The sequence below is a fragment of the Panthera leo genome, chromosome C1, assembly GCF_018350215.1.
Source record: "Panthera leo isolate Ple1 chromosome C1, P.leo_Ple1_pat1.1, whole genome shotgun sequence".
NCBI classification, from domain to species: Eukaryota; Metazoa; Chordata; class Mammalia; order Carnivora; family Felidae; genus Panthera; species Panthera leo.
This window is the reverse complement of record NC_056686.1, coordinates 91,800,611-91,819,546: the sequence shown is the minus strand read 5'-3', so window position 1 is coordinate 91,819,546 and position 18,936 is coordinate 91,800,611. Positions and strand designations below refer to the sequence as shown.

Here is an 18,936-nt window from a genome sequence, read left to right as displayed (position 1 = left end):
TAGTATGTACTCTTTTCAAATTAGCTTCTTTCACTTAGTAATATGTAATATGCATTTAAGTTTCCTCTGTCTTTTCAGAGCTTGATAGCTCATTTCTTTTTAGTGCTGAATAATATTCCATTGTCTGGATGTACCACAGTTTACTTATCCATTCACTTACTGAAGGCCATCTTGGTTGTTTCCAAGTTTTGGCAATTATGAATAAAGCTGCTATAAACATCTGTGTGCAGGATTTTGTGTGAATGTAATTTTTTTAAGTTTATTTATTTTGAGAGAGATAGGATCCCAAGCAGGCTCAGCATTTTCAGCCCAGAGCCTGATGTGGGGCTCCATCTCATGAACCAAGAGATCATGACCTGGGTGGAAATCAGGAGTCAGACTGTCAACTGACTGAGCCACCCAGGCTCCAGTGTGGACATAAGTTTTCAGCTCTTTTGGGTAGATACCAAGGGCGTGATTGCTGGATTGTATGGTAAGAGTGTGTTTAGTTTTGTAAGAAACTGCCAAACTGTCTTCCAAAGTGGCTGTGCTGTGTTGCATTCCCACCGGCAATGAATGAGAGAGTTGCTGCCGTCCCGCCTGAATTTTAATATTCAACTTTTTAAAGAGTATTCCATATTTAGTAAACAAATTACATAAAAAATGGGAGTTTTTACTGTGAAACTACACTTATACATTTCCAGTAGAGCAGGGGAGGGACCATAGGTATATGTATAGGGGAGCCAGAGCCCTCAGTGGCTCTGGAGAGTGGGATTAAGAAGCCACATTGTTTATGAAGATCTCCTGACATCCCTCTGGGATCCCAGCTGACTCAACTTCTGTCCATTTTGAGATTATCCTGAGTGTGCTGCCAACATCTGCAAGGGTAAAGCTGGGACCCTGGCAGTTAGAGTAGCCTTGACCCCAAGCCACTGCAAATGCTGGCTGAAGATAAAGAACTGGGGGCGGGGGTGGGGTAAAATCACAGAGGGAAGGCCCAAGTGGGCAGATTTTCATCAGGTTCCTAATTACTTATCTTTACAACAATATTATGTGCCTCAGCCTTAGAAGGTTTTTCAAAAAAGGCGTGACGAAACAACCTAAAAAAAATTTTGGACCTTACCACCAGTCAATGTGGCCCTACAGTCCATGTCCTAACCATCGATTCCCCCCCCTCCCCCCGCCCCAACCTTTTCTCTAAAAAGAATATCTACCTTTAGAGACAGTCCTATGCAGAGGTCCTTCCAGAAGTTTGGGGAAGGACACGAGTTGTCCCTTCTAGACTCCTCCTGGAGTGGGGTGAAAACCTGGGCGTCTCATCTGCTGACTGCCCAGTGCAGGCGGAGCACCATGGCCTCTGCCTGGAGCCAGGCCCCCAGCAGTGAGACCTCCCGCGCACGGATGCACCTCGAGCCTCTGCCCTGGAGCCATTGCGATGGTCCCTCCCCTTCCTGTTTTAATCTCGAACAAGGAGCCTGGGGGGAGTGGCTGGGGAGAACACTGCTATCATAGGTCCCTGCCAGCTGTGCATGTGGTGGGCAGTATCTCCTTCCTCCCTCTCACTTCCACCTCTGGGAAACTTCCGGAGTGCACAGCGTGGTCCACTCCTGACGCCAGAGACATCCCAAATGGATCCCCTTTTGAAAAACTCTTTCGGTACTTGGACCATAATGACGATGGGACCCTGGACATCCTTGAGCTTCAGGAAAGCCTGCAGGATATGAGGATCATTGATTTCCCGGAGAAAGGGCAGGTGGGCCTCAGTGGGGCTATGGTAAGAGAGGTGTGGGGCTGGGAGCTCTGGACAGGCTTGGGGAAGCCAAATTGACACGTTCCCAATTGACCTGCTGATTACCCACGTTTTACCATATTAAGAATAACTCAACACAGCTAAAACTTCTCTCAAGCACTTTCTCATTATTTCCCCTGGCCCTCATAAAACTTCAAAATTCAGATTGTTCTCAAGATGTTGGCTAAAACCTTGTTTTGAGGAGGTCACCTTGTTCAATATACTCACCTGTTATTAGTAGGGTGAATGGGCATCTTGGCCAATGATGTTCCTTCCTCACTTTGGGGAACTGGGATAATCACCATATGTATGTTTGGGAGGGGAGTGGTAGTTGGAAATCGTCTAATATTATCTTTTGGTTTTTGTTTCTGGAAGGAGGGCATTCAGTCTGAGTGGCTTGTAGTCTTGGGGTTTCACCACTGCTGACCTTTCCTCATAGCATGCCTAATTAGCAGACTTTTGAAGACTGAGCTCAGGCATCATTACCTCATGGAATCCCTCTTTTTTCCCAGCTGCCTAGATTATAGGTTGCTTCTCAGTATGTGATGCCTTATACCTGTTTCAATCACTGTATTTCCAAATTATTTTCTGTTTGGAAATTAGTATTGAATAGAATTACTTTCCAATTATATTTGCTCTTTGGGTATCTACACCAGTAGAATGGCAGATTCAAGACCATGAGGACCATTGAATTCATTTCAGATCATTGGTATTTTGTTCTCAAAAATCTCTTGGCTGAGTTCTGTCAATGTTAAGATTTAGTAAAATTCTTCTTACTAGCTGTGTGATCTTTGGGAATCTTTATTTGAATCATCCAACCAGTGATAGATCAGTTGTACTTTGGGCATGTTCTCTATGTCAAGCCCTGTGCCTTAGTTTCTTCATTGGTAGCACCAGAAGCCTGGATTGGGTATTGTCTGTGGACTAGGCCAACCCAACATGTTATCTCTGGAAAGTTCACTCAATTTTTTAAATTCCTAAAACAAAAACTGAGGTATTCTTCTTTTTAAAGCTAAATATCCTTTTTAGGCTTATTTAAAGCCACTCTTGCACTTAGATTTTCAAGTGTGACTTGTGTTTGTTTACTTGATACAAACTATGCTTTTATAAGAAATTCTGGTTTAAGCCATAAACCAGTTCAGTTCTTGAAACATTTTTTTTCTTGTCAAAAAACTTTTTTTTGCAAATCTTTTGTTTTTGGTAAGAGATGGTGTGAGCCATATAAAGGCTTTGTATACCCAGTGATGATTGCTGAGGGCTCACATATTAAAACCAAGGAAGAATTAATTCTGGAGGACTTTCAGCAACTACACAGAACCTTATACTTCCGGGGAACACTGATGTGGCTTTTCCTCAGGTGACAGTGACATCTTTAGGGGGTTCTGATGTGAGTTTTCTCCCACATGTCTCCAGCTTCCCTAGTAGAAAACTCATTTATATAGATTAATAATTCAACCAATTAAAAAATAGAAATGGTACTTATGTAATGATAAGCAAGAAAAGATACAACTTTTTATTCTGATAACTAATAGGTTTTTTGAATAATGTTTTATTTGGCTTTTTACTGTGAAGGGGGAGAGACTGAATACGCAAGTATGGACAATGGTTTGCCCATATTTAAAATTGAACTTTGGACCACAACTTGTAGCAATCCACTCGGGAAACCAACCCATTTTCTATAATAAATGATCCAGGCAACCAACCTGCTATAACTAAGACTTAACAGGAGGCCAGATTGTGGTCTCTAGACAATCCAGAAAGCAAAATAATAACTTCTGTAATGGCCCCAAATGGCCACAGATTGGTTGATAACTGACAGCTTCTGTAATTTTTATCTCCATTTCCAACTTAGGACCAGAAAGCTGAATAGGTACTCCTAACCAATCACACAGGATGCCCCCCACTTCTAGTTAGCTTGCCTATAGCTTCCCCAGGCCAAGAGCTGCCAATCAGGGCACACCCGAAGCCTCCCTTTTCCCCACTATAAAGCTTGCCCATTCTGTGCCTGCCTTTGAGTCTCAGCCACAACTGACCATGGCTGATTCCCTTGCTATAAGTAAGCTCAGAACAAATAGCCTTTGCTTTTCTCATTTGATAGGTCTTCATTTATTTCTACAGAGGAATACAAAAGAAAATTCAAAAGGGAAACCCTGGTCTTTCATATTTTTGTAAGTTGGAGTCCTTATTTACCACAAGAAGGGTTAAAGTAATATGGGTAAAAAAAAGCTGTTCAAAAATAGTGTCCGGATGTCTTTTAACTTGTAATTTACGAAATGATAATTGTTCCCTGATATTTCCATTGACCAAAATACAAACTTCTTAGAAGAAACTTGAGTATGTACATGGGGCCTCAGAATGCTGTGACATTTTCTCTTGAGTTATGCTCATCTCAGTATATGTATTTGAGTAATCAGGACATAATTTCCAGGTGAAAATGATCCTCAATCTAACTTATAAAAGCAAATAGCAGTAATTATTTTTCAGTGATAATATAAATGTATTTCCTTTTTGAAAATGATCCTCAATCTAATTTATAAAAAAGTAAATAGCAATAATTATTTTTCAGTGATAATATAAATGTAATTGTTTTTAAAGCTGTAAGCAATAATTGGTGGTTTTTGAATTCAGGCTATTTAGTTTACAGATGAGAGAATCCTGTTCACACTAGGTTAAACAAAATAGGCTAGAATTCTTGGTAGATACCTTTTATCAGATTGGGGAAACACCACACTGTTTCTAGTTTGCTCAGAGTTTTTGATCATGAATGATGTTGAATCCGTCAGATGGTTTCCTGCATTTATTAAGATGATCATATGATTTTTATTCTGGTAATGTGGTAAATTACAAGATTTTTTTTAATAGTATTAACCTGACCTGGTATTACTGGAATCCATTCACCTTGTTGTATGTAACTATATGTATCATGCACAACTATATATATATATATATAATCATATATATACACATATAATGATATATAATATATAAAACTACATATAAGTAAATACAAAGCTATATGTAAATAATATCCATTTTATGTGTAGTATTATAATTTTATATATTGTCATATTTGATTTGCTAATATATAGGATTTTGCATCTATTTCACTAATGACACTGCTTATAGTTTTCTTTCCTGGGAATGTTTTAAAATTACAGATTAAGGGGCGCCTGGGTGGCTCAGTTGGTTAAGCGTCCGACTTTGGCTCAGGTCATGATCTCACGGTCCGTGGGTTCGAGCCCCGCGTCGGGCTCTGTGCTGACAGCTCAGAGCCTGGAGCCTGCTTCAGATTCTGTGTCTCCCTCTCTCTCTGCCCTCCCCTGTTCATGCTCTGTCTCTCTCTGTCTCAAAAAAATAAATAAACGTTAAAAAAAATTAAAAAAAATAAATAAAATTACAGATTAAAATTTCTTTAATACTTATAGGCCTCCTCATATTTTCTGTTGTATCAATTTTTGATAAGTTCTTTTTTTCTAGGCATTTGGCTATTTTATCTTAATTTCATATTTTTTGATATAAAATTGTTTATAATATCTTTAATAGCTGTAGTATCTAGTGATTTTCACTGTCACTATCATTCGTTATTTGCCACTTTCAGGGGTTTATCAGTTTTATTGGTATTCCCAAAGAGGCATCATTTATATTACTGATCGTCTCAATTACACATTTTCTTCATTTTACTCTTTATTTTTTTCTTTCAGCCTTGTTTCAAACTTTTTTTCTGATTTTTTGAGATTGAGGTAAGCCTCATTGACTCATCATTGATTTCTAGCCTTTTTCCATTTCCTTTTTTTTTTCTAATATTTATTTATTTTTGAGAAAGAGTGGGAGAGAGGCAGAGAGGGAGATAGAGGATCTGAAGCAGGCTCTGTGCTGACGGCAGAGAGCCCAATGCAGGGTTCTAACTCATGTGAGAACACAACCTGAGCCAAAGTTGGATGCTTAAGTGACTGAACCACCCAGGTGCCCCTAGCCTTCCTTCATTTCAAATTAGGCATTTAATTTTTAAAAAATGTTTATTTATTTTTGAGAGAGAGACAGAGACAGAGACAGAGAAAAAGTTGGGGAGGGGCAGAGAGAGAGGGAGACACAAAATCTAAAGCAGGCTTCAGGCTCTGAGCTGTCAACACAACTCACGAACCCACGAACCACAAGATCATGACCTCAGCCAAAGTTGGACGCTTAACCAACTGACCCACCCAGGTGCCCTTCAAATTATGCATTTAAAATCATAAATTTTCCTCCAGGCTTTTGTTACATCTTATGGAGTTCAGATCCTTTTCTTTGAGTCCAAAGCTTGGAGGTCTGGCCATTTCACATTCTGCAACGAGGCATTATTTCACACCAAGACATTATTTTCTCCACAAAGTGTGACCATTAAACTAATAGAGTCTATAAGCTTTGAGTGGGTGATTATGAGTGTCTTAACAGGCAGAAGGTTTATATTTTGAGTGGTGGTAGTAGAAGGCTTGCTTGTAATATCAAATAACATAATTTTATTTCTTTCTCAAAAGCAATGATTTGTATTAATAGAGATAGATAGTTTGATATGACAGCTTTTTATAAGGATCATTTTTTGGAAAAGATTATTTAATTTTGGAAATCAAAGGGAAAAACACTATTTTAGACATTTAAATCCTATACTAAGTCAAGTGTGTGTTTTTTATCTTGGAGTTTATAAAATGCATGTCTTCTGGAAAACAGGCAATCTGCTCAAAGTGTTTGTATGTCCAAATAATTTTGCAGTTTAGCCTATTTAAAACTCTTTTTTTTTCTTTTTTTTGTAGAAAATTTTAACTACTGGTGATATCAACAAAGATGGGAAGCTGGATTTTGAAGAATTTATGCAGTACCTTAAAGACCATGAGAAAAAAATGAAATTGGCATTTAAGAGTTTGGACAAAAATAATGATGGTGTGTCTTTATTTTCTATTCATCACCAGCTATGAAGAATCCCTTCTCATACTTCCAACAGTATAAAACAATGTGTTTTTGGTCTCTCTTTTTTTATTTGGCAAACAATTGTTAATAGTGTGTGTGTACTTGTTTTTCTTAGTGATGTGATTTTCTTTAGGGTTTATGTCTTAGTGAAGAAAAGACAAAGACATAGCTTTGTCTACTGAATTAAAAACTGAGTAGGGCAGTTTATAAGATGTTCACTATGGAGTATTATGCCAATTTGACTTAAAGTTATAGATTAAAAATAGTTATGTTTCCTTGCTCTCTGGGCAAGAGATATTTATTTTTATTCATATATATTCTACAATTTAAAATGTTAAATATATTCTAAATATAAAATGTTATATATTCTGAAATTAAAAAAAAATTTCAAATTGTCTTACATTTAATAGTCTTTTGAAAGAATTAATTTAGAGCATCTGTTCTCAGATCATGGAAATTGGGGAAAAGTACTAGATAGACATTTAAATATGTGTCTTCTTTTCTTTTATAATTAAGTGAATTCTACATCCAGTGTGGGGCTTGAACTCACCACCCTGAGATGAAGAATTGCATGCTCTACTAACTGAGCCAGCCGGGTGCCCCTAAATATGTATCTTCTGACTGGAATTATGCTTTCACTATTTAGATTAATAGTTTGGAGTTAATGGAGTCCCAGTGTGGAGAGCAAAAACAAGTGCCACAGTAGGAGAAAGGGAGGGGTCATGAAACCCTTATCACTCAAGGCAGCCTTTGATAGGAAGTGAGAATTTATTTTTTAAAAATTATAATGCATAAGAAACTTAATAAAAAAGCTGAAATGGATCCTCAAACCCCTTCCTATATATGAGTAGTTAGGGCCATTTAATTCACAGACTTGTTATTCAAGAAACACATTAAATATATTGAGGAGAAAATATAGTTCACAGTTGGGGTGGGCAATTTTTTTGGTAAAAGGTCAGTGGGTAAATATTTTCGCTTTGTGGGCCATGTGGTCTCAGTTGCAGCTACTCACCTTTTCTGTCATAGTGCAAAAACAGCTCTAGACAAAATGTAAATGAATGGACATGACTGTGTTCCAATAAAACTTTATTTATAAAAGCAGGCAACAGGACTCATTTGGCTGGAAGGTCATAGTTTGTTGGCCCCTCGTTTATACTGAATATAAACTTTAGTTAGGCATAAAGCAAGTTTCTTCAAACAACTAAACCTTTGAATGAATTTGATGATGGTTCAAGTCTGTGACAGTCATCTAAGAAGCTGAATTTGTGGTGGAAACTAGTCCGATTCGAACATTTGTTACCTTCTCCTCTAAGCCTTACACATTATATGTCCCCAAGTCTAGCCTTAGTCCAATCTTTTAGCAAAATGCAGTTCTTACTATCAGCTTTACTTCTCTACAAACATTCATCCTATGTTGAACCCATTACAGTTCAAATAGGTAGGACTGTGTGTATAGTGTTAAGGCAGGCAGTAGCTGGGAGATGGAACCCCCTCAGGATCATCTGCCAGATAAGCAGAGGTGAATCATCCCAGTATGTAAGTTGTGCACATATCAGTTGTTCATTCCAGAAAATTCTAAATGATCCAGAGGAAATAATTAAAGGTGAAATTTTATGGTACATTTGTAGTAAATGAAAACAGTTTTCCCTTAATTTATCTTGTTTGTAGATTTTGAAATAGTTTCTTATTGTAAGTTCATATTTGTGTTTATCAGGCTTCTTTTTTTTAATAGACTCTGGAGACTCTATTCTCATATATATATATATATATATATATATATATATATATATATATATATAAAGTTCATTTATTTATTTTGAGAGAGAGCTAGTGAAGTGGGGGAGGGGCAGAAAGAGAATCCTAAGCAGACTCTGCCCTGTCAGTGCAGAGCCTGATGCAGGGCTCAAACCCACAAACCACGAGATCATGACCTGAGCCAAAATCAAGAGCTGCCTAACTGTCTGAGCCACCCAGGCACCCCTGTTTATCAGACCTCTTAAAGCAAAGCATAGTCTTTCCTCATTTGTGGGTTCTATATTTGAGAATTTGTCTACTTGCTAAAATTTAACTCCAGAAGTAATTCCAAAATCAATGCTTACAGCATTTTTTCAGTCCTTCACGGACATGTGCAGAGTAGCAACAAATTTCATTTGCTTGACGAGCACATTTCTAGCTGAGAAAGAAGAAAGTGATGCTCTGCTTTCTTGTTTTAGCACTCCTACTGTAGACAAGTGTCCTTCTGCAGTCTACTTAGTGCCATGGTTTTTTGTTTTTGTTTTTTGCATTTTTGTGCTTTTTGTTGGTGATTTTGCTGTTCAAAGTGTCGCCCAAGCATGGTGCTGAAGTGCTGTCTAGCATTCCTGAATGCAAGAAGGCTGTGATGTGCCTTAGGAAGAAAATATGTATATTAGATAAACTTCATTCAGGCATGAGTTGTAGTACTAATAGCCATGAGTTCAATTGGTATTGAATCAACAATACAATATGGTATTATGTAGTACCATATATTTATATACACATATAACAAGGTTTTATATTGACAAGGCTTTGTATTGATTGATTGGTGAAAATACTGTGATCAGAGGCTCACAGGAACCTACCCCTGTATTTCCCATAGGAATAATGGTTCAGTATTTGATAATTCAGGGATTATAGTGACCTTGTAGAACATAACTGCCATGAATAATGAGAATCGGCTGTATTTAAGAGTGCAATTATAAAAGGGAACATTCAAGGGTGCCTGGGTGGCTTAGTTGGTTAAGCATCCGACTGCAGTTCAGGTCATGATCTCATGATTTGTGAGCTCAAGCCCTGCGTCAGGCTCTGTGGTGACAGCCTGGAGCCTGTTTCAGGTTCTGTGTCTCCCTCTCTCTGCCCCTTCCCAACTCATGCTCTGTCTCTCAAAAATAAATAAATGTTAGAAAAAATGAAAAATAAAGGAGAATATTCAGAGTGGTATATAAGGAATTTCATTGCTAACAAATAGATGCCTCTAACTGTTCTTACATTGTTCAGATTCTCGTGTTTCTCTTTTCCTCTCTCCAGGAAAACTCTCCAAATCCTGGGATTTCTTTTTTTTTTAATTAATTTTTTTTAATGTTTATTTATTTTTGAGAGAGAGACACACAGAGCATGAGTGGGGGAGGTGCAGAGAGAGAGGGAGACACAGAATCCAAGGCAGGTTTCAGGTTCCAAGCTGTCATCACAGAGCCTGATGCAGGGTTTGAACACATCAACTGCGAGATGATGACCTGAGCTGAAGTCGGACGCTCAACTGACTGAGCCACCCAGGTGCCCCTGAATTCTGGGATTTCTTCAAAGTCTTTCTCTTAGATGAAGTCTTTCCTTTCATCGCTAACAGTCATTTTTGTCCTCCTCTTTTCCTGGAGAACTTTGCCATTAGTACTAGTTTGGCATCGGACCCTCTCATGCTTTGTTTTGTTTCATCCTATTTCATGTATATCGATGTTGGGATCATGAATCTGTGAGTTGCTTGAGGGGAAAGTAGTATTTAATGCTCCAGTTTATTGCTTCTATTTTCTCTTTGTTCCTTTCTTCATAGTCCTCTCATTCTGTCTATAAACATGCTCTGATTTCTTTAATAATAATAATTTTCCTTCTTCCACTGTCCTACTATCCCTGATTTCTTTATTTTTACTGCCAGATTTCTCAAAGGAATAGTCCCCACTCGGGCTTCTTTTGGTCATTTTCTACTTCTTTTTAAGCCAGTGCAATGCATCTTTATGCATATGAGATGCCTACTCATTTATCAAAGTATAGAAGTGCAAAGTTGTGAAATGAATAGATCCTAGTTAATGTAATTTACTTCGAAGTTAGAGTGTCTTGATTTGAATCTCAGTTCTGCTGCTGCTTAATGCTACTTGATCATGCCACATAAGCTTTCTTCTTTAGATGGCATATCATTATTCACTTATGAGGCTTTATGATTTTTGAATTAAATAATGTCTATGTACTTGTTTAGTCTATTTGTTAAATTTTGAGCTGGTGTGGAAGTATGTATTTAAGCAAACCTATAACTCACCTAGATTCATAAAAATTTTGCCTTACCGAGTCCAAGACTTTCCATTACTAAATGAGAGATGTAAAATTCATGATTTCTAAGATCCTTATCAGTTCTGAATCTGAGTTTATGCTCTTTTTAATTTTTTAAAGGAGTAATTGAGGCTTCTGAAATTGTCCAGTCTCTTCAGACATTAGGTCTAACTATTTCTGAACAACAAGCAGAGTTGATTCTTCAAAGGTAAGCTCTTTCTCTTACTGACAATTGTGGGGGGTTCCTTGATGTTAATTTTATGTTTTTTTATTATTTTTAAGATTTTAATATCTTATATTAGAGATCTTCATTTTAAGTATAGCTTAAAACTCCCTACATCTTACCATTCCTCATATACATTCAATATCTTTCTTTGTCTTCCTTTTAATTTTGTATGAACACGTGTAAAGCATAGGAGTGGAGGGTGTGCCTGGCTGGCTCAGTTGGAGAAGCGTGAAACTGAAGTCTCACACACCCGTATCCTACCTTCTGACCCCTCTTCCAAATTTTACGTAGTGTTTCTCCCACTCTACTTGCTTTTTGACTTACAGATCTCTGGCCCCTTTGTTTACACTGGTTCCTCAATATCTTGATCCATTTCCTTCCACTTTTTCACTCCTCCTTTCTCCCATCCCCAAACCATCCTACCAGTTGCCTTCTTTGCCCCAACATTTGGGCTATTAAACATTTCTAGAGAAAAATGAGACTGTATAGATTAGTACTCCTAAAATGCACAGCCTTTATTCTCTACTAGACATTCAGGCTGAAGCTTTGTGTGTCTGTGTTCCTGGCCACCCTTGTCTTCCATTCCCCACAGTAATTCTAAATGTTTACCGTGCTATTCCCACCTGCCACTCTCTGTCCATTCTCTGTGGCTTCAAAGAACAAGTTCAGCTAGGCATGGATGAAATCTGTTGACTCTGCTCTCACCATGTTTCTTTCAGGTCTTTGAATTCTCTAAAAGTCTTTTCCAACTTTGGAGCCTTTCACTTGTAGTTCTCACTGCTTAAGGGACTAAATGCCTCCCGTATGTTTGACTTCAGTCTTCATGTCAGAGAGATCTACCCTGTCTAAATCAGTCCCCTCCACCCTACAGCAGTTTTATTTATTTGTGCAACTTATGAAGTTGCTGGTTCATCGCTCGTACAGGTTGTAACCATAAGCTCATTTGTATAGCTTAGTGTTTAGAAATACAGTTTCTGAAGTTAGAAGGCCTGGGTTGAAATACTATATTCTGTTTTACTTACCACGCCTGTGACCTAGGACAAAATACTTAGTCTCTTTCTGTCTATAGGATGGAGACAATAGAAAGTATATAGGATTGTTTTAAGGATTAAATGAACTTACTTGGGAAGTGCTTAGAACAATGCCTAGCAAATGCTCCATGAATATTAGCTATTACTTGCTACTGTTCAGTGTCTGTTTTTCCTGCTACACTGTAAGCTTTGAGGGCACAGACCACTTCCATCTTGTTAAGTGTTCTACACTCAGCACCTTGCAATAGTGGGCCCTCAGAAAATATTGAAGAATGTGTTAAAGAATGAGTAGAAGTCATCCTAGTGAAAAAGAGTAGGGGGAAGGACATTCTAGGTAGAGGTAGAGACCTGTGCAGACATGGAAGCTTGTGAACACCACACTCAGGAAATGGGTCAGGCAGTGCTTTTCAGAATCCTCTCCAGACCACTGGTGGTCTTTCTTTTAGCTAGTGGTCTGTGAGCTGTTGGAGTGGCCCATTGGAAACAGCCATGAATATAATAATAATGAACAATTTCTGGGATTTAAGAAAAAGAACAGCTGAAATAATAGACAATAATAGTGAGACCAGAGCGAATAATTTGTCTTAAACTGTTCTAAGATCCTTACTCTTAGAAGAGGGAGATCAAATAGTATCTTTAGATTTTGTTATATGTATCTGGCAAAAATTCAAGGTAAACCTTGAAAGTATAGGAAGAAACTAGTTTCAGGCAATTCAACAAAGAAAGGAGGAAAACAATTCAAAGAAAAAAATGAGACAGAAAACAAAAGATAAGACGGGAGAAATAAGTTCACGTACAACAAAACCCTGTCAAAATGTACCCTGAAAAAATGTTAGGTCCTGTTTTCTTTTCACTTCCATTCCCAAATGGGGCAGGTTAAATAAAGTTATTATCTTTTTGGGAGGTGTAGCATGGGAGAAGAGTAGGTTAGAAGGTTATTGCCTCTGATAGGTCAGGATTTTCTCAGTTTAGTGTACAATATGGTGGGGACAAATAATTTCAATATTTTTGTAGTATTATTGTGACAGAATACACTCATTGAAAAATATTAATGTCACAGTGGCATGAAACTATATATTTTTTTTAAATTTTTTCAACGTTTATTTATTTTTGAGACAGAGAGAGACAGAGCATGAACAGGGGAGGGGCAGAGAGAGAGGGAGACACAGAATCTGAAATGGGCTCCAGGCTCTGAGCTGTCAGCACAGAGCCCGACGTGGGGCTCGAACTCACAGACCATGAGATCATGACCTGAGCCGAAGTCGGACGCTCAACCGACTGAGCCACCCAGGCGCCCCACATGAAACTATATTTTTATGCTCCCTACTTATAGTGGATTTTTAATGTATATCAAACTAAAAATTAACATAAGATTTGTTTGAACAGAAAGATTGTCAGATGAAAGAAAAAGTAAAACAAAATCCTGCAAACTAAGTACAAGCTGCTGTAGCTAATTAATATCAGATAAAATTATAAGGTAAAAAACATTAGTGGGAAATAAACTGTCACCACATTTAAAATTCACAAAGACGTAAAATTTTAAGCTGGTTAATAGAATTCCAGGGATAAATTGACAAATCCTTCATAGTAGTGAGAAGTTTTCACATAGATCTCCCTGTACTTGTTAGATCAAGCATAGAAAAAAAATTTAGTCAAGATGGAAGAGAAATAAATAAGCTTGATTTAATGGGTGTACAATAGAACCTTGCACCAAAAAATTAGAAAGAAAATTTTTTTTCCTCAGGTACGTATGGAGCATGTATAAAAATTGATTTTATAGTAGTCCATAAAACCAGACTCAATACATTTCAAAGAATTGGTATCACAAAGACCATCTTCTTTGACCACATATAGGTATTTAGAACTTAATAGCAGAAATAAGTTCTAAAAATATCATGGGTTTTGGAAATGGTATATACTTCTCAATAATTTTTGGGTCAAAGAGGAAATCATAGTAGACATTCAAAGATACTTCGACTTGAAAGAATACACATATGAAAACTTGTGAGATATAGCTAAGGTGGTACTTAGAGGGAACTTTATAGCCTTAAAGCTTGTATTAGAGAATTATCAAGGGGTGCGTGGGCTGCCAGGCCAGACCCGTGAGGAGACCAAGATAATCTGCAACCTGGATGGGCGGGAGATGTGGTACCTAGCGGAGCTGCCCCTGCTCTCCGAGAGCGTCACCTTGGCGGACTTGAAGGGCATTCTGCAGTGAACCAGCTCTATGTTCTTCTTCAAGGCTATGGACCACGGATTTGGAGTGGTGAAGGAGGAGCTGTTGAACAACAGTGCCTAGCTGAGGCTGGTGTCTGCTGATGGCTCACACCCAGAGCTAGCTCCCTTCTGTGCTGACAACCCACTGTAACTGCTGCTGCCCATGGAGCGCACGGGACTCTGGGGACTCCCGGCCCTGTCTTTCCACTCTTGTGCTGGTGGGGGCAGCCAGGAAAACCTGGACAAGGACACAGAGACAGACTCTTTGGTGTCTGCTCAGCATAAGCGGCCATGAAGGAAGGATGGCCCAGAGCGCACAACCCAGGTAAACAGAACTGCAAAGGTGGAGCAGTGGCAAGAGCCAGGGGGTTGGAATAGCCCATCCACCTTATGAGCAGTGATGTGGAGATGACCACCTTCTTCCATTCGGGTGAGGATGACTGCACCTGCAGGTTCAGCAGCTCCACAGAGCAGGGCAGCGCCTCATACCTAATGAGAAGACCAGCATTAGCAGTGGCAGCAGGAGGTTTTGCAGTTTGAGTGGTCCTGATCCTTCAGCAGATCAGGAGTCCTTCATGGATTCCACAATGTCTCTCAACATCATCACAGTCACTCTCCTGGAAAAGTAGTTTTCTGGGCGTCTTCACTATGGGCCAAGGCAACAAGCATGGTGATGGAGGCATCTACATTGGCTCTTTCATGAAGGCTGGGGCTCTGGCTGCTGATAAACACATCATGCCAGGAGATACGCTGTTATAGGCAAGCTGGATGAACTTTGAGAACATGAATAATGACAATGCGGTCCGTGTTCTTCTGGAGACTGGGCACAGACCAGGCCCATCACCCTGAATGTAGCCAAGGTGGTAGGACCCAGGTCCACGTGGCTGCTTCACAATGCCCAGGGGCAAGCCCATGCAACCCACTGACCCTGCAGCCTGAGTTTCCCACGCTGCAGCCATGACCAACACCTTTCCTACGTATGGTATGAGCTCCTCCCTGAGCACCATCACCTCCACTGGCTCTTCCATCACCAGCTCCAACCCCGACACACAGCGTCTGGACCACTTACACCTGTCCATCCACAGTGACATGGCTGCCATCATCAAAGCCATGGCCTCCCCAGAATCTGGGCTGGAGGTCTGTAGCCACATGAGGCTCCAGATTACCATCCTCAGTGCTTTCATTGGCTTGGATGTGGGGGACTGTACCACAGTGTGGAAGGCTTCACTGACTGGTAGGAGACCAGCAAGTATGCCAGCAACCTGCTGAAAATGACTTCATCCACCACACTGTCAACAAGGTCAACTTCTCTGGGCAGTGCTACTACAGCTTTGGCAGCCTTTGTGGCAACATGGTCAGCATGTCCCTCCATGATCACAATGGCTTCAGCAGAGCCTCTGACTAGGACATGCCGGGCCCCTTTGCCACATCTGGGGGCTGCTCCTGGATCCATGGATTCCCTTACCAGTACCTGCTGCCCTTGTACCCCTACAACCTGCACCCGGGCTTCCCAGAGCTGGGGTACAGCTATGGTGGGGGCAGTGCTAGCAGTCAGTATAGTGAAGACAGCTGGAACAGTGGCTCCAACCATAGTAGCAGCGACTGGTAGAAGGAGAAAGACCTGAAATTGGGTGGCAACAGCAGCGAGTGGAACCACACAATCCACAGTAGCCTGCGGGGCTGTGGGAGCCAGCGCCCGGTCAGCATAGCTGCCACAGCCAGCACTCAATGACCAGCAGCCTGTGCAGCCACCGCACACATCTGAGCTACGGCCCCCTATGGCGTTCCTTCTTTCTATACAGTTCCCCCATGCTGATGATGCCTCCGCTACCTATGGCCCTGGGGCCCCCAGGAACCCTCCAGGCAAAGACCTGGCCTCCATGTCCACCAAACTGACCACTAGCACACAGTCCTTCCGCATGGCCATGGGATACCCTAGTAAGTTCTTTGTAGATGTGATGTGAACTGGGCCCCTCCCCCGCTTCCATCCCACTCCTACCCCAGGGCCAGCCGTGTCCCTGTCTTCATCTTTCCATCTTTTTTACTTTGTCTGGTACCTGAAAGGGAAATAAACAAATAAATTCAAAAGAAAAGAATGAAGGCTGAAAATTAGTGTGCTAATTTAAAGGAAGAAACCAGAATATTCTCAAAGAAGGTAGGAAGGAGGAGATAATTAAGGAAGCAGTGGAAACAGAATGTAGAGATATAGTAATAGGATGAACAAAACCAAACATTGGTTATTGGAAAAGACAAACTTCTGGAGAGATTGATAAAGAAAAAGAGAAATGAGATATAAATAATGTTTGATTGCAAGTAGACACGTCAGAAATTTTTCAAAGATAATAAAATATCATGGATAATTTTATGCTAATAAGTTTGAAAACATGAAATAGAAGAATTTGCAGACACATGTAATTTACCAAAACTAAATCAAGAAGAAATAGCCAACAGTGCCTAAGCAAACACATCACACCAGTAATTAAAAATTTTCCCATAAAGAAAACTTTAGCCCTAGATGATTCTCATAAACTATCAAAGAACAGATCTACAAATATATGTAGAATGTACAAGAACAGCATTTGACCCATTCTGTGAGGCCGTTATAATTTTAACAGCAAAGGCTGACAACTAATGAAAGAAGGAAATTATAGGCCAGCATCATTTATGATATAAATATAAATATTTTAGAGAAAATATTAGTGACCTGCTAGCTGTATAGAAAAAAAATTAACTGTACATAGAAAGCATAATGTACCACAATCAATACTTTTAAAAGAGCAACTTAAAATTTCTTTTAAGTTCAAAAGATATTAGTGTCTAGATTTTTCTTTTTTTTAAATATAATTTATTGTCAAATGGGCTTCCATACAGCACCCAGTGCTCATCCCAACGAGTGCCCTCCTCACTGCCCATCACCCCCTTCCCCCTCTCCCCCACCCTCCGTCAACCCTCAGTTTGTTCTCTGTACTTAAGAGTCTCTTATAGTTTGCCTCCCTCCCTCTCTGTTTGTAGCTCTTTTTTTTCCCCTTCCCCTCCGCCATGGTCTTCTGCTAAGTTTCTCAAGATCCACATATGAGTGAAAACATATGATACCTGTCTTTCTCTGACTGGCTTATTTCACTTAGCATAATACTCTCCAGTTCCATCCATGTTGCTGCAAATGGCAAGATTTCATTCTTTCTCATTGCCAAGTAGTATTCCATTATATATATATTATATATATATATTATATATATATATTATATAATTATATATATTAAATATATATATAATAATATATATATATAATATATATATATAAATATATATATATAATATATATAATATATATAAATTATATATATATATAATATATATATAATATATATATAATATATATATATTATATATATATATAAATTACATCATCTTTATCCATTCTTCAGTTGATGGACATTTAGGCTCTTTCCATAATTTGGCTATTGTTGAAAGTGCTGCTATAAACATTGGGGTACATGTGCCCCTATGCATCAGCACTCCTGTATGTATCCCTTGGGTAAATTCCTAGCAGTGCTATTGCGGGGTCATAGGGTAGTTCTATTTTTAATTTTTTAGGAACCTCCACACTATTTTCCAGGGTGGCTGTACCAGTTTGCATTCCCACCAACAGTGCAAGAGGGTTCCTGTTTCTCTACATCCTCACCAGCCTCTGTTGTTTCCTGAGTTGTTCATTTTAGCCACTCTGACCGGCATGAGGTGGTATCTCGGTGTGGTTTTGATTTGTATTTCCCTGATGATGCATGACGTTGAGAATCATTTCATGTGCCTGTTGATCATCTGGATGTCTTCTTTGCACAAGTGTCTGCTCATATCTTCTGCCCATTTCTTCACTGGATTATTTGTTTCTCGGGTGTGAACTTTGGTGAGTTCTTTATAGATTTTGGATACTAGTCCTTTATCCGATATGTCATTTGCAAATGTCTTTTCCCATTCCATCAGTTGCCTTTTAGTTTTGTTGATTGTTTCCTTTGCAGTGCAGAAACTTTTTATCTTAATGAGGTCCCAATAGTTCATTTTTGCTTTTAATTCCCTTGCCTTTGGAGATGTGTCAAGTAAGAATTGCTGCGGCTGAGGTCAAAGAGGTTTTTTCCTGCTTTCTCCTCTAGGGTTTTGATGGTTTCCTGTCTCACATTCAGGTCTTTCATCCATTTTGAGTTTATTTTTGTGTATGGTGTAAGAAAGTGGTCTAGTTTCATTCTTCTGCATGTTGCTGTCCAGTTCTCCCAGCACCATTTTTTAAAGAGACTGTCTTTCCTGCTTTGTCAAAGATTAGTTGGCCATACATTTGTGGGTCCAATTTTGGGTTCTCTATTCTATTCCATTGGTCTATGTGTCTGGTTTTGTGCCAATACCATACTATCTTGATGATTACAGCTTTGTAATAGAGGCTAAAGTCTGGGATTGTGATGCTTCCCGCTTTTGTTTTCTTCTTCAATATTACTTTGGCTATTCGGGTTCTTTTGTGGTTCCATACAAATTTAGGATTGTTTGTTCTAGCTTTGAGAAGAATGGCAGTTGTATTGAATATGTATATTGCTTTGGGTAGTATTGACATTTTAACAATATTTATTCTTCCAGTCCATGAGCATGGAATATTTTTCCATTTCTTTGTGTCTTCTTCAATTTCCTTCATAAGCTTTGTATAGTTTTCAGCATACAGA

The 18,936-nt window shown here is 39.1% G+C and overlaps 1 protein-coding gene and 1 pseudogene across 2 annotated transcripts in view; both read left to right on the top strand.

Moving 5' to 3' along the window:
• The window catches only part of LOC122228244 (calcium-binding mitochondrial carrier protein SCaMC-1), a 61,508-nt gene that overhangs the window by 11,359 nt on the left and 31,213 nt on the right, over nt 1-18,936 (top strand). Inside the window, exons 1-3 of one of the 2 annotated variants that reach the window (XM_042953192.1) lie at nt 1,231-1,732; nt 6,556-6,682; nt 10,883-10,970. In XM_042953192.1, coding sequence (XP_042809126.1) covers nt 1,415-1,732; nt 6,556-6,682; nt 10,883-10,970 — 533 coding nt within the window. In that variant the 5' untranslated portion in view covers nt 1,231-1,414. Of the gene's footprint in view, nt 1-1,230; nt 1,733-6,555; nt 6,683-10,882; nt 10,971-18,936 lie in introns of those variants that run through there. The other variant, XM_042953191.1, reaches the window with a different exon arrangement.
• On the top strand, nt 12,378-16,866 carry LOC122227836 (annotated as a pseudogene).